Source organism: Eretmochelys imbricata, chromosome 1, assembly GCF_965152235.1.
Source record: "Eretmochelys imbricata isolate rEreImb1 chromosome 1, rEreImb1.hap1, whole genome shotgun sequence".
Lineage (NCBI taxonomy): Eukaryota > Metazoa > Chordata > Testudines > Cheloniidae > Eretmochelys > Eretmochelys imbricata.
Window position 1 is genome coordinate 332,213,924 of NC_135572.1, and position 25,710 is coordinate 332,239,633.

General features: G+C 38.8%; 1 protein-coding gene across 3 annotated transcripts in view; it reads left to right on the forward strand.

The window, feature by feature from the left end:
- COG5 (component of oligomeric golgi complex 5) overlaps positions 1-25,710 on the forward strand; it is a 310,681-nt gene that overhangs the window by 117,852 nt on the left and 167,119 nt on the right. For all 3 annotated transcript variants that reach the window (XM_077835367.1, XM_077835376.1, XM_077835383.1), the window contains exon 7: positions 9,355-9,485. In XM_077835367.1, the coding sequence (XP_077691493.1) occupies positions 9,355-9,485 (131 nt within the window). The remainder of the gene's footprint in view (positions 1-9,354; positions 9,486-25,710) is intronic.

Here is a 25,710-nt window from a genome sequence, read left to right on the forward strand (position 1 = left end):
TCTAGTGAGTGGTCAAGATCAATACAGTTGTAATATAGATTACAACATCCCTTTTATGTGCTTTGTATGAAGCACATACGGATTCTGTCTTTATACTCATAGATTTCTATTTTATCATAATTTACAACTCTCAGTGAATGTTTTGTTTTAATCTGGCATTTCCCCCTCCATATCTTCATCGTATGAAGTTGTCAGAGTAGCATTAGAGGTCAGAAATTAAATCACAAATATAGAAAGATTCCAAGCTTTGGAGTTGTCTAAATAGTTACAAAAACAGCTATTTGGCTCAGGATATTGTTTTACTACATAACATGCTGTACTGATGTCAGGTTTATCTTGCTCAGCTAAACTCCTGTTATATAACTATCTGGGAAATGTTGGTTTAAAGAAAGCACATAATTAAGCGTCATCTCTTGTGGTAGATTAGAAACGCTGTTCAGATTTAGTAAACCAAGAAAATTTGGAATTCTAATGACCAAAATCTCTCTTCCTTTAAGAGACCTAAAGTCCCAACCCTTTCTCAGGTTGATATAGATTATAAATGTCACTAATCCCTAGTGCTCAGTGTATTTTTCTTTAGCATATAATATTTTTGTTCATGAAGGGATTCATCAGGCAGTCTGTATTTTAAGTCCCCAAAATGTTTCCAGCAGTGCATTCCAAGCTTAATAAGGTGTGATAATTACTGGGTGAGCATTACCAACATCTTATGGGACATGTAAGGTTTTTATTTGTGTTTTTTATAAACCAGAATATATGTTGTTCCTCAAATTTATGATTTTAAGACAGAATTTAAACTTTTGCAAAACTAATATAAGTACCTCTCTGTCAAAAAATATGTTCATATGTGCTCAGTGTTAAAATACTTCAGTAAGATCAATGGTAGCATTAATAACAAAGAGTTCACTCATCCAATCTGTGCTGTTGTCGTTTATTTTTTATTGGCATTACAATAGTCCTTACAGGCCCAAAATGAGTTTGGGGCTGCATTTTGTACACATGAGTTTACAGTCTAAATGGTCAAGACAGTTAAAGGGTGAGAGAAAGGAAGTATTATTAACCTAATTTTACAGATAGAGAACTGAGTTACAGAGAGAATAAATGACTTGAGTTAGGTCTCAGAGGAAGTCTATGACAGATCTGGGAATTAAACCCCGATCACTTGAGTCCAGTGCTTTCACTGGAAGATCAGCCTTTCTCTGTATAGTGTTTGGGCAATAAACTGAATCACTAATAGTTCTCTTCTTCTCAAACTTCTGAGACCGTGAGTCTATGCATATTGATTGTAAATGGGGAGCAGACATGACTGACAGTGGGATGCAGTGCCTGAAGCACGGGTTCAAGATTTGTTAATCTCTCGATTAAGTAACTGGAGGTAGCTTTTCAAACTCTTCAAGACAAACGTTTTTTCCTGTCAGCTAAAATTGCCAGGCTGGGATGTATATATGCCATTGTTACTGTTTAGAAAAAACTTTGTTCTAAATGTGCTATGTTTGTGGTTACTATCTGGCTTTGCCTATGCTAAGAAAGTTCCGTGTTTTTCTTCACCAGTTCAGCTCTGCTAGTGCTACCAGTGGTAGAGGTTTTATTGTAGAGAAGGGATAGGCGTGTCTATGGCCATATTGTCTGCTTAGATGGCACATCTCCTGCCTACATTACAGTTTCCATTGTTTTTAGCGCTGGCAGAAAAACACTTATAGATGTTTCTAGTGTGGACATACTGTCCCTTGAGGCTTTTTTCCTTTTTAAACTCTCAAGGTCATGTGACCTTCTCAACCAGTAAGAGAGTCCCTGCACTAATCTAAAAACAGTTCCAGCAGCTGATCTAGCTCTGAATCCTGCACGTATTTTGATGTTACTGCTTTGGATTCCCATTTAAATGCATTGTCACCATGCTTTCTGTTTTTGATGTTGCACATAACTTAATATTGACAATGATATATAGTTTCATTGTAGAAGTTTTCAGGGAGGAAGCTAGAGGTGTTGGCAGTTGGGCAGCGGTTGGTTTTCATTTCTGGTACCTGGGGAGACATGGGAGCATTTTGAAATTGTGGGATAAACATGCTATCTGGATGTTTTTTCTAAAATGAGCACCACTGAAATAGTTATCCAAGTTGACATTCTACGTTACCACCTTTAGGTTTCAGAATTCACACTTGACTGAGATGATTGAAATCACTTCTCAGAGCTGTTGTTTGGGCTGGCTGTGGACTCAGGAAGACATTAATGCATCTGTTTATGCTCAGTTTGAATTTTCAAAGTTTGAGGGCTAGGAACACAAGGTTGAGGTCTGCACGGGGCAGTGACCTTTCGTATGCAGACTGGACAGAGCATACCTTGGCCACATGAAGAGCGGCGGTCTGGGCTATGGGCCAGAGTCAGAGTAGGAGGAACAGGAATTGGGATGCACATCCACCCAGCAGCTCAGTGGAACTCTGAGGGAAAGCAATATCTTTATTACTTATCAACTGTCTCTCCAGGGAAGGGTCCTGGAAGTGCAGGCCTGGTGTAGTGTGGTGTCAAGAACTGGAGCCAGAGCTTCTGCAGGGAGACACTTTCTCCCACAGGAGGCCCTGGCCTCCTGCTTATATCTTGCAATCGTATGTTAAAACCAGCAGATCCAGGCAGTTTGGTGGTCATCCCCATGGCTGATTTCTGGGAAGGGCAATAGACAATAGGGGAGACTTTCTCTCCTTTGGCCCCTTCTGCAGGCCTTCCTGTGGGAAGAAAGGATCAGAGCCATATTTTAATTTTAATTTTGTTCAACAAAAGCTTAGCTTCTGGAGCACTGTTCTGTGGTATGATGAAAGGAATCCACAGCAAATTCTGTGGTGGTGGGACCTGAGGGACCCTGGCTATACCCATGCCTCCTTTATCCCATTTTACCAGAAGTTATGCATTAATTTGGTGTGTCAGCTTCAGAGAACAGATTCTGAACCTCCTCAGTTTCCTCACGCTTAAGGGTATCATTTGCCTCATTGAAATCTGTAGCAAAACTCCCATTGACTTCAATGGATGCAGGAGCAAGTCAACCCTATGGTTTGCCAGCATATTCACAGAAAAAATAGGTCGGCAGTAATCTGGTGGAAAGTGACATGCTGCACCCAGCAACATCAGTGTTGTAAACCTCTATGTGTACAGTACTTCATTAAAAGAAAAGGAATACTTGTGGCACCTTAGAGACTAACCAATTTATTTGAGCATAAGCTTTCGTGACGTGAGCAGTAGCTCACGAAAGCTTATGCTCAAATAAATTGGTTAGTCTCTAAGGTGCCACAAGTACTCCTTTTCTTTTTGCAAATACAGACTAACACGGCTGTTACTCTGAAACCAGTACTTCATTAGCAGCCTTTAGGGGAGGAGTTCCTTTCTGCTGTCCTCCGTTCCTCTCTCTGTTCAGTTCTTAAAACACACCCACATACAAAAGTATTTGTCAGCCTGTCTGTGTTAAACTGAAGCCTATTAGACATTCAGTGTTGTTTGGGTAGGTTTTCTCTCTGCCTTATCAAGCTTTATCGTGTGGCACTACACGAGCCTTGTTTTAAATTTGTTATGCTGGGTTGCATATACAAGTGTATTGTGTCACAGTGCAGGGGAATAATACTCCCTGTCTGCATGGTTGTGATGTGACTCCTGATATGTTTTGTGTTCAGTTTTGAGCACGTTATTGTCAGACAAATTCTTAGAGTTAAATGAGTTGATAAAAGTAACAAAAAATATTGGGGGGCTGGAGCGACTGGTTTATTAGGGAAGATTAAAAGAGTTTTTCTAAGTGAGGCCATAAATCTAATTATTCTATGAATTTCAAGGAGGCAAATGAATTAGTTAGCATAGTACAATGATTGTAACTAAGAGCAGTGGAGTCATATTTAAAAAACAACAACAAATTAGAGTTGTATATGGGTGGTGGGAATGTCCTGACCATGGTATCTGTTAGACTGTTGCGTATTCCTCCAAGGGAAGTGATGTAAGCACTGTTTTGCACAGAAAACATCAATAAATGTACAATTCAGAAAACTCCTGCATTGATAAGAAGAGGGTCTAGATCACCCGTCCAAGATCTTTTCTATCTCTACTTTATAGAGATATTCCACAAAATGAAAGGTTTGAGAAGCAGTGCACTAACAAGCAAACTCTCCCAACATTTCTGTAAGGTAAGTAAAGATTATCCCCATTTTGCAGAAGAGGAAATTGAGAAACCAAAAGGTTAAAAGATTTGCCCTAGGTCACATAGTGAGTAAGGGGGAGAGTGGGAATTAAAATGGATTTTCTGACCCCAATCCCAGTCCACTAAACCATGTTGCTTCTCCAAAAACATTAACTGCTTTTACTGATAAAAAATGCTTTCCAGTTCTGTGAGTAGATGAGAAATCTTCAGTGCTGAAAAGCATTTGATTTTAAAAATAAATGATAAATCATTAACTTGCCATTGAGTTCCGACCTCGTTTTAAAGCCAAAATAAGATGCCAATAAAATGTACTTATGCACTTTAATCTGGATTTAGCATCATATTGTAGTTCTGATTTGTGGGTTTGATTTTTAATAACAGAACTAAATTAGTTAAGATGCAGTTTAACACTTATAAAGTGTAGACATACAAAAGATCATGGGTTCAAGTGACTGAAGAGTATAAAACATAAAAATTAGGGTGGTCAGGCGATTAAAAACATTAATCACGATTAATCACACTGTTAAACAATAACAGAATACCATTTATTTAAATATTTTGGATGTTTTCTACATTTTAAAATATATTGATTTCAGTTACAACACAGAATACAAAGTGTACTGTTATCACTTTATATTTATTTTTTATTACAAATATTTGTGCTGTAAAAAACAAAAGAAATTGTATTTTTCAATTCCCTTATTGGAAGTACTGTAGTGCAATCTCTTTATCATGAAAGTTGAACTTACAAATGTAGAATTATGTACAAAAAAACCTACATTCAAAAATAAAACAATGTAAAACTTTAAGGCCTACAAGTTCACTCAGTACTACTTCTTGTTCAGCCAGCCAGTCAGACAACAAGTTTGTTTACATTTGCAGGAGACAATGGTGTCCACTTCTTGTTTACAATGTCACCTGAAAGTGAGAACAGACGTTCGCATGGCACCGTTGTAGCCGGTGTCGCAAGATATTTACGTACCAGAAATGCTAAAGATTCATATGTCCCTTCATCTTCAGCCACCATTCCAGAGGACATGCGTCTATACTGATGACTAGTTCTGCTTGATAACGATCCAAAGTGGTATAGGCCAAAATAAATTTCAGTGGGTAATCTACTGTTTAACAGTATGATTAAAATGGCAATTAATTGCGATTAATTTTTTAATCGTGATTAATTTTTTTGAGTTAATCGCATGAGTTATCTGTGATTAATCAACAGCCCTAATAAAAATGTATGTGGTAAATCCTATCCCCATAGAAATGAATGGCAAAACTCTCACTGACATTAACAGGACCAGGTTTTCACTCATGAAGTTTAGCTACTGTCCAAAATAAAACCCAACTTTTTTAAACTAAGGTTTGCATAATATGTGTGGGAGTAAGAAGGTTTTGTCCTTTTATATGAAATTATCCCATAATATATGCCATGCATAAGAAATAATTTAAGAATTTAAAATAACATCATAAATTAAAATAACAATAACAATTTAAGTAGTGTTGTAGTCATGTCAGTCCCAGGATATTTTATTGGACCAACTTGTCTCTCACCAACAGAAGTTGGTCCTGGAACTGGCGTACCACTGTGCCCTCTGTTTTACCAATCTGGGTTCCCTCTCACACTGTGACATTGTGACAAGCTGCAAAGCCCTCCAAGATTGCCCTCACACAAACATCTACAGCGAGGGGCCACACCCAGCTATGTTCATGAATGCTCTGCCAGCCACTGCATGAACCAACGAGAGAGAGGCTCCAGCCAAAATACCCCCCAGTTCCCCAGCCTCCCACCCTGGAGCTGTACTGTCCTATCTTAGTCAAAAGCCTGAACACTATATGAGTTATTACCCAGTCTGCCGCTTCTACAAAGGAAAGTTGACGTGCATCAGCTCTTGGTCTTGAGCTGAGATTTTTCCCCAAGCACTTCACTCAAACCACACTGTTTTAGGTAAAAATATAAAATAGATTTATTAACTACAGAAGGATAGATTTTAAGTGATAGTAAACAGATCAAAGTAGATTACCTGGCAATAAATAAAATCGCAATCTAATCCTAGATAGGATTTGAATTAAGCAGTGTCTCACCCTGTTAGATGGTATAAACAGTCTACCAAGGCTTCGTACACAGACAGGCTTCCTTCTTTTCTGCCTGGGACCAGCACTTCCCCCAGTTCAGTCTTTGTTCCTCAGGTATTTCCAGGTGGGGAGTGAGGCCCCTTGGTGATGTCACTTCCCCCTTTTATAGCTTATTCCAAGCCACGTTCCCAGCCAAGTTTGTGGAAAAATACAGGTACCAAAATGGAGTTCAGTACCACGTGAACTGGTCACAAGCCCTTGCATGCTCTGATGAGTCATGGTAGCCATTATCCATAGGCTGACTGACAGTTCATCAGGTGAAGATAAGCTTTCTCCTTGGCCCATTGTCTTTGTTGATGTGCCATTCAACTTGAATAGGCCATTCATAGTCTGCTGGCAGACTGTATGTAAAGCTTATGGGTATTAACCAGATGCATGCACATTTGAAATATAAATACATAGTCAATAATCATAACTCCCGATACAAAAATGATACATTCATACAAATAGGATAATCATATTCAGCAAACCATAACTTTTCCATTGACACTTTACATGACACATCTTGCACAAGATGCATCATAATTATGTCATAATCATGTCATAATTATATCACTATGGTGAATATGGGATGCAAAGTGTCACAGGTCCAATAAAAGATATTACTTCACCCACCATGTGTCTCTAATAACAGTTTTAAAAAATTAGCAAGTTTTAAGTGTCAGTTACAATGAAAAAACAATTATTTTCAGATTGGTAGGTTATGATGTATTATACCGCAATTATTCCTCGATTATTTTTTAAGGAAAACCCACCTTAACTGTTTTCTTTGCTTTTGCTCAAAATCTTGTCATTTGACTTTGTGTGCGCACGTAAGCTACCAAATACTAGGCTGCTTTCTGACCATTAGACAACATGCCAACGTATTCAGTTATTGTAGGATAAAATGACTTTAGTTTTATTGTATTATTTCTTCACTGCTTAGACAGTAGAAGTACAAGTCTGATCCATAGCTCTTATATCGGATTAGCTATCTACATTTGTGTGCTTGGTATTTCTAGTGAACATACTTAAAATTGCATTATGTTCAGCTAAAGCAGACATGAGAACCAGACTATTGCCACAGAATTCACATTGAAAAAAGTGATCAACTTTCATATTTTTTTATGTTTCTCTAGAGTTCAGCTATATCAAATTTAGAAATCTTACTGTATAAACATATTCAATATGTACTCTCCTTACTCTTTCTGCATGTGGATTTGCAAGACTTCTTTTGTAATTGTATCCAATTCAGCACAATAGCCATGTCCCTGATCTACCAATTTTTTATTTGATTTGCTGATGTACTGTCAATGCTATGTACTGTGCTGGCATGAGGAAACCTAATTTGAAGACTGATTTGTGAGGAAATGACAGTATTGCTTATTTAAGGACTTGAAAAATGTACTCTCCTAATTGTGTGTGGCAAGTAGGAGGCTTTCTTAGGGGTTAGCAAGAATCATGGCCATCAACATCTGCAGAATATCTGTTTTCGTGAGGGGAAAAAACTTGAATACTTACAGATGAAACTCAATGGAGTGCTGCCTTTTTAAATCTGCAGGCAGGAGGGGCTGTGCTTCCTAATTCTTATTCACCATCTCCTCTGGACTGGCCAGCAATCTTTGCAGCAACATCCTATGTGAGCTAGGAGCAGTTTGAGCAACTGTTCTGTCAACTTGGCTATAGGTACTCAGGAGCCCCACCAGTGGTTGGCCGTCCCTTCTTGGAGATAGGAGGGAGGGAAGAGAGAGCTGCTTTGGCTGCTAAACTATGCTTTCTTGCTGGGCTTTGGTACCACATGGGAGCCTGCTGGAAGGAAAAGCAGGATAGGTGCTCCACTGACCACTTCTTCCTGAGCCCAGGACAGCCCTCAGCATAGCACGGCTTCCTTCTCCATTCAGCCACTGAGTACAGCATGGGAGGGGAGAAGATACTGAGAACCTACTCATTTCCCTTCATTCCCCTCAGCTTGGAAAGGCAGCTACCAATAAGTTGAAGGAGGCATATCATAATGTTTTGAAAGGAAGACAGCATGAATTTGGGAGGGAGATGGCAGTGAATAAGTTTATGGGGATTGGAAAGCCACACAATATGAGTTTTGTCGGGGTGTACAGGGAAAGGGCAATGACTTCAGATACTTTTAAAAAATAATCTGTCTGGTATCTGTGACATGTATTATACCTATTAGAAATGATCTGTTAGGGCATTATTCTGGGGGCATGTGTGTAAATTTGATTTTTTCACCTAATTTAGATGTAGAATTGTTAAAGATGGTTTGCCGTATCATCTGTAGTATGCGCCCGTGCCACAAAGCAACTGGCAGCATTCAGTTATCATCTGCTGAAGTACTGGCGAACAGGAGGAAACAATTTTCGCACGCCAATTGCAAAACTCATAATGTCCTAATGTGGAAGGAAAGTGTAAAATTAGGACCTGATTATACAATGTTTGCTTTTGTTGTCTTCCTGGGATTCTTTTTTGAAAGTACTCAAAGGGAACTAGAAGAGAGAAATAAAAATTCATGCCCTGTATCTGCCGAGAGGATCAAGATCAGGCCTCTGGATAAGTTAGCTATAAAAGAACAGAAATGTGGAAATACGTTATTTGAGTGAGACATTTTTTCAAATGGGGTTAGAAAGAAGGATATTGTGGATATAAGAATGATTTTAGTAACACTCATAATTTTGTTTGTCAACAGATAAACACTCTTGTAATATTGAAAAGAGATTTGACCATCCTTCCTCTTTGATTTAAAAATAGATTTTTCTGTCATCTTTGACATATAGGCTGCAAAGAAAATCATGATTTCTGCACTTTAATTATAACACCCACATATTTGGAATGTCTGGGTTTACAGGAAAACTATGAAACGAGTGCAGTGAATTTACTGTAGTAATGCTCACTTGTTGAATAATTTTCCTTTGATTTTCAGTTTGTTTAATAAATAAATTATTTGAATACATTCTACATTAAGTATCTTGTGAAAATGCCAGAAATATCTGTATGTTGTAAATGTTTCATTATCATACATGTCAGAATTTTTTAATTTTATCTAAATTCTGTTGCTTTTATAGATTATCTTTCACAAGGGATAGACCTCTCCGGAATAGAAGTAATTGAAAATGACCTGCTTTTTATTGCAAGAGCTCGACTTGAGGTTGAAAATCAGGCTAAACGGTTACTTGAGCAAGGGGTAGAGACTCAGGTAAAAAACATTTTTTTTCATTTCAAAAGCAAAGATGAATATGGAACTTTGAAGCTAATTATTCTGTTTACTATAGAATTGTCAAACTGAGGGACCAAACCTGAAAAATCTTGCTTATCTGAGCAATTGGTACTCACATAAGGACTCTCTCAGAAGTTAATGGGGTTAATTGCATTAATAAGTTTACTCAAAAAAATAAGATTTTGCAGGATAAAGACCTGAAAACTTGAGAAAAATTAAATGTGTATTTTATAGAACATAATATAACAAACTTCTTTTTGTGGTAAAGGGATAGTTTGTTAATATTGAAAATATTTTGTATTAACATAATGCTCTGTGCTTTATATTCAAGGTTACTGAGCATTATAAATGAATTTGAAAAATGTATATTCTGAGAAGTGCAAGGAATCTGCTGCCATTTAGCTGTGCTTTGGTGTAATGAACTGATTCAGAAGATTTCCTATTAAAACTTTAAAGACACCTTAAACTTTGAGATAAAAATCTATTTTAAGGAGTATCAGAATGAATGTGCATAATTATATTCATTTATACTAAATCTGATTACCTGCAATTTAAAGGGGCTGAATAAATGTATTCTTGTATAACTATCGTACAATACCATCTATGCTTTTCTCTGCATTTTTCTATTTTCATGTCTTAGTATTTTTAAAATAAATTTACATTTTTATTATTAAAATAACCCTTTTTTTTTCATTTTAAAGCCCCTTAATTATCGTAAGTGGAATGTTGGTCTAATACAGTTCTGTAGTAAGTTGGGGTTCTATGGGAAACAAAGTCAGAATATTCAAAAAAGATATTTGTGTGCTCTTTTTCACAAAATTTTCTAGTCATGTTAAAAAATTAGGAATGTGATTTATAAGTAAAAACATTATAATAGCACCAATGTTTCCTACATTTTCAGTATCAGAGTGGTAGCCGTGTTAGTCTGGATCTGTAAAAGCGGAACTCTTTGCCGCTTTTACATTTTCAGTGTCATTTAAGAGTTGAAGACTTGGTTTAAGCTTAATCGCTTTTAAGATATAAAGTGGAGGAATTCTATTGAAAGTTAACAGGAAAAAGGAAAAAAACAAATGAGACCATCAATTATATGCAATACTCCTTTACCATATTTGTTTGTGCTAGATAATGGAGTGCTAAAAAAGACAGTCTGTCTCATACTTATACTTACACTAAGATTTCTTGCCTACTTAAGGCCAGTCTATGTAGGTTTTGATGTGGACACAGCAGCAAAATGAGAACAGATGCATGGAATTAAGCGGCAGGCTGCAACTTTTATTAAACTTTAACACAGGGGAGGAGTTCTATCTTCCCATTGCCCCTACTCTCCTATACAAGGCATTTAATTGTTTCCAGTGTGGGGGTTGTAGGGCTCCTTACCATATAATCTGTTAACTGGTGCCAGGGTTACAGGGCTTGTTACCATATAACCCATAATGCAGAGTGGCTCTCCTCAGCCTATCCTGCAGGACTCAACTCTCTCTGAGTCCTAACAGAACTGTGACTTCCATCAATATGGCTTTCCTAGTGTGTATTACACCAGTGCGAAAAACCTATTGAAGACAATACCTAAGAGGAAGTAGGCAGTAATTTTTTATTGTAAATAGGGCTGTCAAGCAATTAAAGAAATTAATTGTGCAATTAAACAATAATAGGATGCCATTTATTTAAATATTTTGGGTGTTTTCTACATTTTCAGATGTATTCATTTCAATTACAACATAGAATACAAAGTGTACAGTGTTCACTTTATATTTATTTTCTATTACAAATATTTGCACTGTAAAAAAAACACAAAAGAAATAGACTTTTTCAATTCACCTAATACAAGTACTGAAGTGCGATCTCTGTGTCATGAAAGTTGGACTTACAAATATAGAATTATGTACAAAAATAACTGCATTCAAAAATAAAACAAGTAAAAATGTAAAGTCTACTAGCCCACTCAGTCCTACTTCTTGTTCAGCCAATCACTAAGATAAACGAGTTTGTTGATATTTGCAGGAGTTAATGCTGCCCGCTTCTTGTTTACAATGTCATCTGAAAGTGAGAACAGGTGTTCGTATGGCACTTTTGTAGCCGGCATTGCAAGGTATTTATGTGCCAGATATGCTAAACATTCCTATGCCCCTTTGTGCTTCGGCCACCAATCCATAGGACTTGCTTCCATACTGATGATGCTCATTAAAAAAATGTATTAATTAAATTTGTGACTGAACTCCTAGGGGGAGAATTGTATGTCTCCTGCTCTGTTTTACCCGCATTCCGCCATATATTTCGTGTTATAGCAGTCTCAGCTGATGACCCAGCACATGTTGTTCGTTTTAAGAACACTTTCACTGCAGATTTAACAAAACACAGAGGGTACCAATGTGAGATTTCTAAAAATAGCTATAGCACTTGACCCAAGGTTTAAGAATCTGAAGAGCCTTCCAAATCTGAGGGACAAGGTGTGGAGCATGCTTTCTGAAATCTTAAAAGAGCAACACTCCAGTGCAGAAACTACAGAACCTGAACCACCAAAAAAGAAAATCAACCTTCTGCTGGTGGCATCTGACTCAGAGGATGAAAATGAACATGCATTGGTCCGTACGGCTTTGGATCATTATCGAGCAGAACCATCATTAGCATGTACACATTGTCCTCTGGAATGATGATTGAAACATGAAGGGACATATGAACGTTTAGCGCATATGGCATGTAAATATATTGCGATGCCGGCTACAACAGTGCCATGCCAACGCTTGTTCTCGCCTTCAGGTGACGTTGTAAACAAGAAGCGGACAGCATTATCTCCTGCAAATGTAAACAAACTTGTTTGCCTGAGTGATTGGCTGAGCAAGAAGTAGGATTGCGTGGACTTGTAGGCTCTAAAGTTTTACATTGTTTTGTTTTTGAGAGCAGTTATGTAACAAACAAACAAAAAATCTACATTTGTAAGTTTCACTTTCATGATAAAGAGATTGCACTAAAGGTGCATTTGAGGTGAATTGCAAAATACTATTTCTTTTGTTTATCATTTTTACAGTGCAAATATTTATAATAAAAATAATATAAAGTGAGAACTATACAGTTTGTATTCTGTTTTGCAATTGAAATCAATATATTTGGAAATGTAGAAAAATGTCCAAAAATATTTAATACATTTCAATTGGTATTCTATTGTTTAACAGTGCGATTAAAACTGTGATTAATTGCCATTAATTTTTTAATCGCGATCAATTTTTTTGAGTTAATTGCGTGAGTTATCTGTGATTAATTGACAGCCTTAATTGTAAATATAGCCAAAAGATCTTTAAGATTAGTGTTTACTCCTTTCAGTTTGGGTTCTTTTTACATGTCACATTTGACCTTGTCTGACAATTTTCTATTCATATTAAATACTAACACAGGGCTGACAAATAAACCCCAGGAAAATTAATCTCACTTCATTTGAAGAATTGATAGTTTTATTAGACACATCAGACCATATCAAGATAATCAAGACATTATTATAGTAGATGCCTGTTGTGCTTTAGTGAGTGACCGGTTTCCAATCAAACTGGGGATTGTGTAGAAAAACTTTATTAGTGCTTAATTATATCAAAAGAAAAAGAAAGATGCAACTGTCAGGATGAAATGTTGCTTGGTTTGCTTCACCGATTTCTTGATGAAGAGAATAATGTGCTTTAGAAGATTATGTACTTCCTTCCATTGTCCTGAGAAATATAGAATTACAGAGATGAACAACAAAAAGAAAAGGAGTACTTGTGGCACCTTAGAGACTAATTCTAAGGTGCCACAAGTACTCCTTTTCTTTTTGCGGATACAGACTAACACGGCTGCTACTCTGAAACCAGAGATGAACAACAGATACTAAGTCTTTGTTTAGAATTTTTTATCATTCTAGTTGTATGTATTTATGTGACAGGTATATTTACTTTTCATACATTTCAAGCCTGGATGTTGACCGTAAGAGAACTGAGATCCTCCCTACTTCTTTTTTTTGTGTTTTGTATAAGAGAAGCTATGAAATAGCCCAACTTCCTATTTAATCCTTTCTTAGTAGGCGTGCCTCTGTGCAGCTGAAGATAATGCATTTGTAGTTTCTGATGTGATAACTTTGGAATAATTTGGATGTATAAATACATTCTGTAGTTGTAGTTTGTGGTTTTATGTTCTGAATTTTTCTTTAAATAACACACTAGATTATGTTCCTGCTACATTAAACAGATGTTTTTTGTCTTAGCAACCATCATGATTCATGTCTGTGTGTGTTGAGTTTATAGCCCTTTGTATTTTCAGTTAATTGATTTTGAATGTTACTCTGTTCTCAAGACCAGGTGGCAAGTATTGAATGCATCTTTAGCATACTATGCCAAAGTATCTAGTCGTATTTGTGGAAAGAATTATGAAAACCTTTACAGAAGTTATTTACAAGTTGTATTTCCCAAACAGTTTATTTCTGAGTATTCTTGCAACCACCTTGAGGGAGAAGGGAATTTAACTATAATGTTTTAAAAAGCTAGCTAGATAATGTCTATAATGAGGTCTGCTTCTTTACAATTGTATGTAATGTTGGGCTGGAAACTTAAAGAACATAAATCACAAGGTGAATAAAAGGAGACTTAATTACATGTCTGTTACTGTATTTTACATATGCTAAAACTTATTTACACTGACTGAGGCAAAGAAGACAAAATTATTAAGCAGATATGCAGATGTGTGTTTATTATTAAAAAGTAATACTATTGGTTTGAGATTATTCAAATTAATATGCAAAGAACATTTTATATTTCTAATTTGTATTCTAGATACTATTTTTAAAAAGGTTTGTGCTTCTGTTGATCTGGGTTGACGCTGTGGACAGAATTGTAATTAATGATTGTGTGAGACAATTATTTTTCTGTTTCTCACAATATACTGCACATGGAAATGATTAAAAATTGCTTGTTAAATCATCCATCAATAACATGGTGATAAGCCATTCTGATGAATGCAGTCTGCATTGTAAACATCTCCTGTTCCCTGTGTCCAGCTAACAACTAAAGATCCATGGGAATTAGAACTGAATCTTGTATTCTCAGTTCATTATGCATTTTGAAGCCAAATCAGAAGACAGTTTGAAATTTACAAAACAAAAAGTATTTAATTTCTTTTAAGGAAGTGATAAAAAAGGAAGATATAATTCCACTCTTCAAACATTTATGAAAAATACACACAGGATTTGATCAGATGTTTTGATACAGGTTGATGATCTGTCGTTTCTCAGGATCTTAATACAGATGCATAGTATCTTGAGATTATTCTGATTATAATTCTGAGTGGTGTTTGAAATAGAAATCTCTAGATATTTTTTTTTCCTTTTGAAAGGAACACAGTTGTGGTTGGTAAGACCAGAATTTGACTTTGTGTTTTTATGTATGTGCTTGCAAAGTCCATGCATCTCCTTTATAAGCCAAATACTCAGTGCTCTTTTTTTAATATAAACAATCCACATTTTATAGATGAATAGATTCCAAGGCCAGAAGGGATGGCTATGATCATCTAGTCTGACCTCCTCTGTAACATAGGCCATAGAACTTCCCCAAAATAATTCCTAGAACATATCATTTAGGAAAAAGATCCAATCTTGATTTTAAATATGGTCAGTGGTGGAGAGCCCTCCACAACCCTTGGTAAATTGATCCTCTGGTTAGTTAATCTCAGTGTTAAAAATTTACACCTTATTTCCAGTCTGAATTTGCTTTACGTTCCAGCCATTGGATCATGATCAAAGAGTCAATTATTAAATATTTGTTCCCCATGTAGGTACTTATAGACTGTAATCAAGTCACTCCTTAACTTTCTCTTTGTTAAACTAAGTAGGTTGAGCTTGAGTCTGTCCTATAAACCATGTTTTCTGATCCTTTAATTGTTCTTGCAGCTCTTCTCTGAACCCTCTCCAATTTATCAACATCCTTCTTCTCATGAGCCCTCTTACAGTAGTTCATCAGTAAGCGTCTGAAAATGGGGCAAGGGGGATGAAAAAAATTATAACTATGAGAAACACATAGGTGTCACCTTTTAAGCAAAAGAATTGTAACAGCACCAAAAATTCACCACTTGTCTCCTAGAATTGTACTATTCTCCAGGTGAAGCTACTGTGACTTATGATGGCTGTTAACCATGACATGAGGCACAGTGCTAACAAGGTGAAACTTCTCCTTCTAACATTTCATCAACTATCTGTCCAGTGAAAATATTGCTGCTATTATCTTTAATCATTTAGATAATCCCTATTACCCTTGACAAGATACAGAGATTTCAACTGTCAGCAGGGCTTGACAAATCTGTTCACTCCTTGCTGGGGTCGAGCGGGATGTTTTTCAAATCTTCTCTCTATCTAACCTAATCTTGTTTTGATGCCCGCATCACCATTGTATTTGAGCACCTCCCAAGAGTAGGATTGACAACAATGATATCTCTCTCTTCCATGGCTAGTGTGGGAGCGTAAGTTATCAACTTCTTCAGAATTTAAGCTATTCCTCCATCTCTAAGGCCATGAAGATGACCTTAGAGATGTGACTTGAATATAAAGTAATGTACTGTTTGTCTTCCTGAGTCTGCAGACAGATACCTCCACTGCCTCTGCCACTTCTTGTAGATCTTCCAATCTACAGCAGAGTGAAATTTACCAGACTGGTCAGTTTCACTGCAGCTTTTCTATGGAAACCTGAGCAGTAGTGAACCTGTCCAGAATAATATCAAATTCATGCTATTAATACTGTTTCTTGGGAAAGCTATGAGCCAAAGGATCCCAAAATAGTGGATGCTAAGAAGGGTTGGGTAGTGGAAAACTTTAAATCTTCTCCTTTCCTTTTGTTGCAGTAGCCAGGGATCTAAGGGGAGCAGCAAAGATAAGCATCCAGAAGGCTCATGGAGAAAAGTAGATAACTGAGCATCCCCCCTCACAGCAGCCAGGAGTTTCTGAAGGGAAAAAACCAAAAGCTCCTTCTTTTCTGCAGTTATGGGTGGGAAGATGGAGTTTCACATTTATCTGACATCTGTGAAAAAGGAGGCTTATTTTAAAATTGGAACCCCAAAGCTGGGTCCATGGGAAGCACCATCTTCCTTCCCAGCAGGTGAAGGTCTCGGAGGAGCTAGGCTTCTACCCTGGGGTTGCTCCAAGACCTTGGTCCAAATTCCCTCTGAGAGCTCATTCCATACCCTGATCTCCTTGGGAGGATTTTTTTTTTTCCAGGAGGAAAAAAATAGACCCTGGCGGTACCCTGCATGAGGGGGCGCTTGGCATAGAGGAGTAATTGCCCACAGTTGTCCTCTGAGTCCTCTCTGAAGGGTAAAAATGGAGCACTAAATCCCTGCTAAGAGTCACAAAGACAAGCAAACTTCAAACAGTGACATCATAGACTGCTGCCAGATCTTAAGGAATTGTCATGCACACTTTATCATCCATTGACAGAGGGAGACCACAGTAAAATTTTATCAATGCAGTTTCTATCCCATACCCAGGCCTTACTGACCTATATCAAAGGAAGATGAGGATTCAAGAACCTCCCTTGCTGCCCTGTCAAAGCCTTCTCAATGGCCATTTCCCAGAAACTGATGTTTGGAAACAGGTTGAAAATTAGCAAAATTGCAAGTATCAAGAGTTGGCTTCTTTAGTAGAGATCTCCCAGCAGCTGTCTGGTGTTCTGATATCTTGTCATTCCTGAAGGGAAACATCAGCAATCTGTACCAATAATGGATATTGGTCCAACTTGCAGGCAGTGGCCTGATGCATTCCCAGCACATCCAAGGCCAGTGACACATGCTGAATGTTTGTAAATAAAGCCTTGAATTGTCCGCATGAGATACTGTTCTTTTTACACAGCAGTATATTGCTCAATGGGGATCTGAATAATTTCATCCATAAAGTAACATGAAAATTCTTCACAGTGAAAAATGCTACTCTGTACCAGCTAGGATTAACCAAGTTGTGAACCTTCTGGAATAGTTTTTCTGTGCATAGTATTGTGGATGTTATAATGGAGGTGAAGAAACCTTTGGTTTACTATAGAGACATAGCATAAGATTTCAAAAGTTTTTATGCTACCATTGGTCAGGTTCAGCATGAGACTTTTACCATTGTCACTCTTGCTCTTTCTACTCTCAGTTCATCTGAAGTAAACTATGTTGACCTGCGAGGATGTTGCCAATGGACAGGGCACTGTCAACAAAGACAAAAGATCATTATAAATGCCTACCAAGCCATTGATAGAATGGTTGCTTGGTTAAACAATATTCTTTCTCATAAAGAAAAGGAGTACTTGTGGCACCTTAGAGACTAACCAATTTATTTGAGCATGAGCTTTCGTGAGCTACAGCTCACTTCATCGGATGCATATCGTGGAAACTGCAGAAGACATTATATACACACAGAGACCATGAAACAATACCCCCTCCCATCCCACTGTCCTGCTGGTAATAGCTTATCTAAAGTGATCATCAAGTTGGGCCACTTCCAGCACAAATCCAGGTTTTCTCACCCTCCACCCCCCCCACACACAAACTCACTCTCCTGCTGGTAATAGCCCATCCAAAGTGACCACTCTCTTCACAATGTGTATGATAATCAAGGTGGGTCATTTCCAGCACAAATCCAGGTTCTCTCACTCCCTCACCCCCCTCCAAAAACCACACACACAAACTCACTCTCCTGTTGGTAATAGCTTATCCAAAGTGACCACTCTCCCTGCAATGTGCATGATAATCAAGGTGGGCCATTTCCAGCACAAATCCAGGTTTTCTCACCCCCCCACCCCCATACACACACAAACTCACTCTCCTGCTAGTAATAACTTATCTAAAGTGATCATTAGGTTGGGCCATTTCCAGCACAAATCCAGGTTTTCTCACCCTCCGCCCCACCCCCACCCCCACAAACTCACTCTCCTGCTGGTAATAGCTCATCCAAAGTGACCACTCTCCTACAATGTGCTTGGTAATCAAGGTGGGTCATTTCCAGCACAGATCCAGGCTTTCTCACCCCCCACCCCCCAGGGGAACACACACACACACACACACACACACACACACATAAACTCACTCTCCTGCTGGCAATAGCTCATCCAAACTGACCACTCTCCAAGTTTAAATCCAAGTTTAACCAGAACGTCTGGGGGAGGGGGGTAGGAAAAAGCAAGGGGAAACAGGCTACCTTGCATAATGACTTAGCCACTCCCAGTCTCTATTTAAGCCTAAATTAATAGTATCCAATTTGCAAATGAATTCCAATTCAGCAGTTTCTCGCTGGAGTCTGGATTTGAAGTTTTTTTGTTTTAAGATAGCGACCTTCATGTCTGTGATTGCGTGACCAGAGAGATTGAAGTGTTCTCCGACTGGTTTATGAATGTTATAATTCTTGACATCTGATTTGTGTCCATTTATTCTTTTACGTAGAGACTGTCCAGTTTGACCAATGTACATGGCAGAGGGGCATTGCTGGCACATGATGGCATATATCACATTGGTGGATGTGCAGGTGAACGAGCCTCTGATAGTGTGGCTGATGTTATTATGCCCTGTGATGGTATCCCCTGAATAGATATGTGGGCACAGTTGGCAACGGGCTTTGTTGCAAGGATAGGTTCCTGGGCTAGTGGTTCTGTTGTGTGGTATGTGGTTGTTGGTGAGTATTTGCTTCAGGTTGCGGGCCTGTCTGTAGGCAAGGACTGGCCTGTCTCCCAAGATTTGTGAGAGTGTTGGGTCGTCCTTCAGGATATATTGTAGATCCTTAATAATGCGTTGGAGGGGTTTTAGTTGGGGGCTGAAGGTGACGGCTAGTGGCGTTCTGTTATTTTCTTTGTTAGGCCTGTCCTGTAGTAGGTGACTTCTGGGAACTCTTCTGGCTCTATCAATCTGTTTCTTCACTTCCGCAGGTGGGTATTGTAGTTGTAAGAAAGCTAGATAGAGATCTTGTAGGTGTTTGTCCCTGTCTGAGGGGTTGGAGCAAATGCGGTTGTATCGCAGAGCTTGGCTGTAGATGATGGATCGTGTGGTGTGGTCAGGGTGAAAGCTGGAGGCATGTAGGTAGGAATAGCAGTCAGTAGGTTTCCGGTATAGGGTGGTGTTTATGTGACCATTGTTTATTAGCACTGTAGTGTCCAGGAAGTGGATCTCTTTTGTGTGGACTGGACCAGGCTGAGGTTGATGGTGGGATGGAAATTGTTGAAATCATGGTGGAATTCCTCAAGGGCTTCTTTTCCATGGGTCCAGATGATGAAGATGTCATCAATGTAGCTCAAGTAGAGTAGGGGCTTTAGGGGACGAGAGCTGAGGAAGCGTTCTAAATCAGCCATAAAAATGTTGGCATACTGTGGGGCCATGCGGGTACCCATAGCAGTGCCGCTGATCTGAAGGTATACATTGTCCCCAAATGTAAAATAGTTATGGGTAAGGACAAAGTCACAAATGCGATACAACCGCATTTGCTCCAACCCCTCAGACAGAGACAAACACCTACAAGATCTCTATCAAGCTTTCTTACAACTACAATACCCACCTGCGGAAGTGAAGAAACAGATTGATAGAGCCAGAAGAGTTCCCAGAAGTCACCTACTACAGGACAGGCCTAACAAAGAAAATAACAGAACGCCACTAGCCGCCACCTTCAGCCCCCAACTAAAACCCCTCCAACGCATTATTAAGGATCTACAACCTATCCTGAAGGACGACCCAACACTCTCACAAATCTTGGGAGACAGGCCAGTCCTTGCCTACAGACAGGCCCGCAACCTGAAGCAAATACTCACCAACAACCACATACCACACAACAGAACCACTAGCCCAGGAACCTATCCTTGCAACAAAGCCCGTTGCCAACTGTACCCACATATCTATTCAGGGGATACCATCACAGGGCATAATAACATCAGCCACACTATCAGAGGCTCGTTCACCTGCACATCCACCAATGTGATATATGCCATCATGTGCCAGCAATGCCCCTCTGCCATGTACATTGGTCAAACTGGACAGTCTCTACGTAAAAGAATAAATGGACACAAATCAGATGTCAAGAATTATAACATTCATAAACCAGTCGGAGAACACTTCAATCTCTCTGGTCACGCAATCACAGACATGAAGGTCGCTATCTTAAAACAAAAAAACTTCAAATCCAGACTCCAGCGAGAAACTGCTGAATTGGAATTCATTTGCAAATTGGATACTATTAATTTAGGCTTAAATAGAGACTGGGAGTGGCTAAGTCATTATGCAAGGTAGCCTGTTTCCCCTTGCTTTTTCCTACCCCCCTCCCCCAGACGTTCTGGTTAAACTTGGATTTAAACTTGGAGAGTGGTCAGTTTGGATGAGCTATTGCCAGCAGGAGAGTGAGTTTATGTGTGTGTGTGTGTGTGTGTGTGTGTTCCCCTGGGGGGTGGGGGGTGAGAAAGCCTGGATCTGTGCTGGAAATGACCCACCTTGATTACCAAGCACATTGTAGGAGAGTGGTCACTTTGGATGAGCTATTACCAGCAGGAGAGTGAGTTTGTGTGTGTATGGGGGTGGGGAGGTGAGAAAACCTGGATTTGTGCTGGAAATGGCCCACCTTGATTATCATGCACATTCTAGGGAGAGTGGTCACTTTGGATAAGCTATTACCAGCAGGAGAGTGAGTTTGTGGGGGGGGGGGGGGGGCGGAGGGTGAGAAAACCTGGATTTGTGCTGGAAATGGCCCAACTTGATGATCACTTTAGATAAGCTATTACCAGCAGGACAGTGGGGTATGAGGGGGTATTGTTTCATGGTCCCTGTGTGTATATAATGTCTTCTGCAGTTTCCACGATATGCATCCGATGAAGTGAGCTATAGCTCACGAAAGCTCATGCTCAAATAAATTGGTTAGTCTCTAAGGTGCCACAAGTACTCCTTTTCTTTTTGCAAAGACAGACTAACACGGCTGTTACTCTGAAACCTATTCTTTCTCATGACTGCCTGAAAACACATTGATACATACAAGGGCAGCCCACCAGAAACAACATAAATACACTTCAATTTTGAATTGAAGGAGTCAGTGGTTAGTCTATGATAAAAGTATAACTTCCAGCTGCTGAAATTTTAGGCCAGAAACAAATTCCAGATCCAGAGTGGGACCAGTTCTATGTGTGTCCTACCAACCTGATATAGTCTCATGATTGTCATGGCTGAAATTCTAAATTGATCCAGAAGAATCATCAATTATGTAGACGTTGAAATTATTCATATTAGGGTTGCAGGATTGGGCCGTAAGATGGGACCAGGGCTTGACTGAGCAACTTTCTATCTGGGTGGTCCTCTGCCTGCTTCACAACTTCAGTTTGCAAAATAAACCAGGCCAGGGCCATCTGATGAAGACATGTAGCTCTTTCATAGTGCCTTTGATTTGAGGAACTCCAGATGCTTTACCAGCAACGAATAATCATATAAGTCAGAGAAGTGGTAGTAGTAGTATCTCTATATTATTTGTTTTTGTTTTTGCCATTGGAAAACTGAGGTGCCAAGAAGTCGGGTGACTTGCCCAAGTCAAACTAAAAGCATGAGGTAGAGCTGGGAAGGGAACTCAGGATTTCTGACTCTTACTCCTGCACCTTAACCATAAGGTTATCGTTCCTGTCTTGTGTTGGGTATGTAAATATAGTTTTGTCCTTGACCATGACCCTGACTTCCTGATTTGTTTTATAAGCCTATTCATCTATGTGCATGTGTACTTCTGGAAAAACTTTTCAAGAGCAGAAATTCTAGCAGTTTTTCCTTTATCGTCAGCTTATTAGTTTAGACTTTCTTTAGACTGAAGAGATACTTCAGGACCCTGTACTCCTCAGGTACTTTGGGACTATCAACAATATTTGTGAAACTCTTAAGAGTGGAAGGCAAACCTTCATTAGCGGAGGTCTTGGGACTCTGGAATTTCCTTGTATAGGAGTTAAGAATGACAGTACATCTTAAGGAAAAATTATTTTGTAGTTAAGACCCTAGACTGGGATGCAGACAAACTATTCTTGGATTCTCGGTTCTGTTCTTTCTGTGATACAGACTTCATGTGAGACCGTGGGGATATTATGTAATGTGTCTATGCATCAGTCTCTGATCTATAAGAGGGAGATAATAGTATTTTCCTACCTCACATGGATGCTGTGAAAATAAATCCATTGATATTTTTGAGGCATTCAGATTCTGGTGATCATGTTAGAGAATCCAATAAATAAATGTAAAATAAATAACTACTTTCCGATCTAAATGAATGTAAACTACACCATCGTAGCTTTTCATAGGATGCTTTTTCTCAAAAAAACAACAACAAACCTCTGCCAACTACACCCAAACAAATTAAGGAAGAAAGGGAAGAAAACCCACAAAAAAGAGGAATTTTTTACTCCTGGGAGGATACAGTGCCAAAAAATTAAAAATTCTGTGCAGGAAAAAAAAAATCTGCAAAATTCTGCAAATTTTGTCAAAAAAATGCAACATAATCACATGAGTTTCAATTGTTTTGATAAGTTATTTAAACTACAATATAGAAAAAAAAACCACAATAGCTATTCAGCATTTCCTAAACACATGAAAGTTAAGTTACAAACGCTTGGTAACTAATACCCTGCATTCCAGTTATAATCTTGGATTTTCATTTAACTACATTACAGAACACCAAACAGAAATCAACAAAAAACCGAAGTAGAATATCATTTTAAAATGCTCAGAGTTTCACACGTGAAAGTCATACAATTTTGCTAATCATTGTCCTGGATCTGGCTGGGTACTTTGGGAAGTGCTTGGTTCTGATTGTCCTGACATTTTATTGACTGGTAAATGTTTTATTTGCTCTCAAAGTCTTTTAGTGGCTAAGTAAAATAAATCCTGCACTGTAATCTAACCCCATTGTGCCACTTTGGCACAGGAAAAAAGTGAGAAAGCACATAAGATCTTCGTAGCTGATTCTCTTGCTGTCATTTATAAGGCTTTGCATCACTGTGGCAATGTAGGGGCCTTAAAACTTTTACAGGTTTTATGCTCCTGGGGGAATTGACTGAGAATGGGAACAGTTAACTAACAATAGGAACATTAACAAATGTTACTACACAGGCAGTCTGCTACATTTCTGCCTCAGGGAATGAGATCAATTAACCATCAATAGCAACATTAACAAAGGCTATCTCTACACTATCAATTTTTGTCGACAAAAGTAATGGTGAGACACAAAAGTCGGCATAATAAAAATCGGAATCGCATGTTCACACTTGCTGCCTCTATCAGTAGATCGTGTCCATGGTGGGGGCACCATCAATGACAGTGCGAGCATTGCAATGTAGATACCTATCCCACAGCTCAGCTCGACACCTTCTGTAGGTGTTGTGGGAAGGCGGAGCAGCGAGGGCTGTGCTGATGGACCAGCAGGCTGGCCTCGCGCACTGCAACTTCGCCCCGCCACCAGCCTTGCACACCCATCCCCATTGTCACCCACTGGACCCCCGCCCACTCACCGCTGGTGGGCGGGCAGCTGGCGAGCAGGGATCCAACCAGCAGCAGGACCCGCCAGTAATGATGGGGGGGAGGGAGAGAACAGAAAATATGGGACAATTTGCCTGTTTTAATAAAAAGTTGGGACACCTGCAGGAGGGCTTAAATACGGGACTGTCCCTTTAAAAATGAAACGTCTGGTCACTCTATGGATATTGTATCTGAAAATCACCTAGTATTTGAGAAAGCACCACTTTGAAGAAATAGTCTAACTAATCACGCTATAGCCACTTCCTTTATCATTTCTGTGGACTCTTTTATTTTTCATCTCTAGTCTCATGCAATGCAGTGTGTTCCATATTACACATACTGATGTTCAGTCTTAGGCATGAGTTGCATGCTGTTCTTGCCTTCACATCACTATGTACCTATATAATTGATACCATATTATATCATGTTTCTATTATTTATACCCAATCCAGTATTGTAAGGAGTGATGTATAGCAGAATGTCACTCAGTTGCAATGATGCATTTATCTGCCCTAGTTAACATTGCAACTATTATACATTTTCCACTTTATTTCATATAAGAATACAATAGAATCCCCTTAATTAGAACAGAAAACTAAGACAACCTATTATCCTTATGAAGAGAGTATGCCACTCTCTCATGAAAAATCTGAAAAGATTTGCATTATAATAAAATGCTGTATGGAATATAAACTCAAGACTAAAAATGGCATTCATCACATTACATATTTCTTTATTGGACTATAACTCTGTTTAAAAGAGTGGAGTTCAGAATTTTACACCTGTTTAACCCTCATTTAAATATTATTTAATCCCTTAACACTGTCAGAACTTTTTCTAATATAGTACCCATTAAGCAGCAGTCATTAAGTTTCACTGTTATTTGGCTAAATTGGTCCCCTGGAGGAGATCCTGACAAAGTAGCTATCTCAATTTTTGTGTCTGTAATAAGGTGGTACACAATGACACTTCGTAGGAATGTAGGTGAAGTCTTTTAAGTCATTCTAATGTCAGGTGCTTGAACCTTGCATGAATGTGCAGTCATAACAGCAAGTGGCTCTTGATAATTCCAGCAGAGATATTAGGAGGATTGGAGTATCAATCTAGGCAGAGGAAATTAGAACCTAGTAAGAAGAGGTTCAGCAGGGAACATCCTAGGGACAGCCAAGCTCAGGGAGAAAGCTTAGGTTTGAGGTTTGTTACTTTGTTACTAAATAATCTCTGGAGTAGGGTATTCTGTGGATGTATGTGCATGCATGTATGCTGTTTAAAGCAGAGCAAGAACTATATGTGCTTACAGTGTCTCCTGTGCATATGTGGGAGGAGTGTAAAGCGCTCTGACCCACCTGTTCCTTTGCACTCCAGTCTTGGGACTAGCCAGAGTCCTACTGTGAAGTGCAGTCTCTGCTTCATATTAATGAACCCTTGGTCATTAACTAAAAAAGGGATGGCAGGATGAGAGCTGGCCTAGTTATGTGTGGGAATCCTTCACCTTTTCCACATGCGGTGCAGTTACAGCTCTGGCATGCTCATGCTAGGGCCCTGTCTAGATTAGCTGATGAGGTGTGTTAGCTACAGCATGTTAATTAATACATTTTTAAACACTACTTAGCTCCTAGTGTAGCCGAAGCCACTGGTGCTTAAAAAGTGTGAGACAGAGCCAACCCTAGGGTTGGCCAAAACCAATTCACACATTTTTAAACACCAAATATCTGTCTGC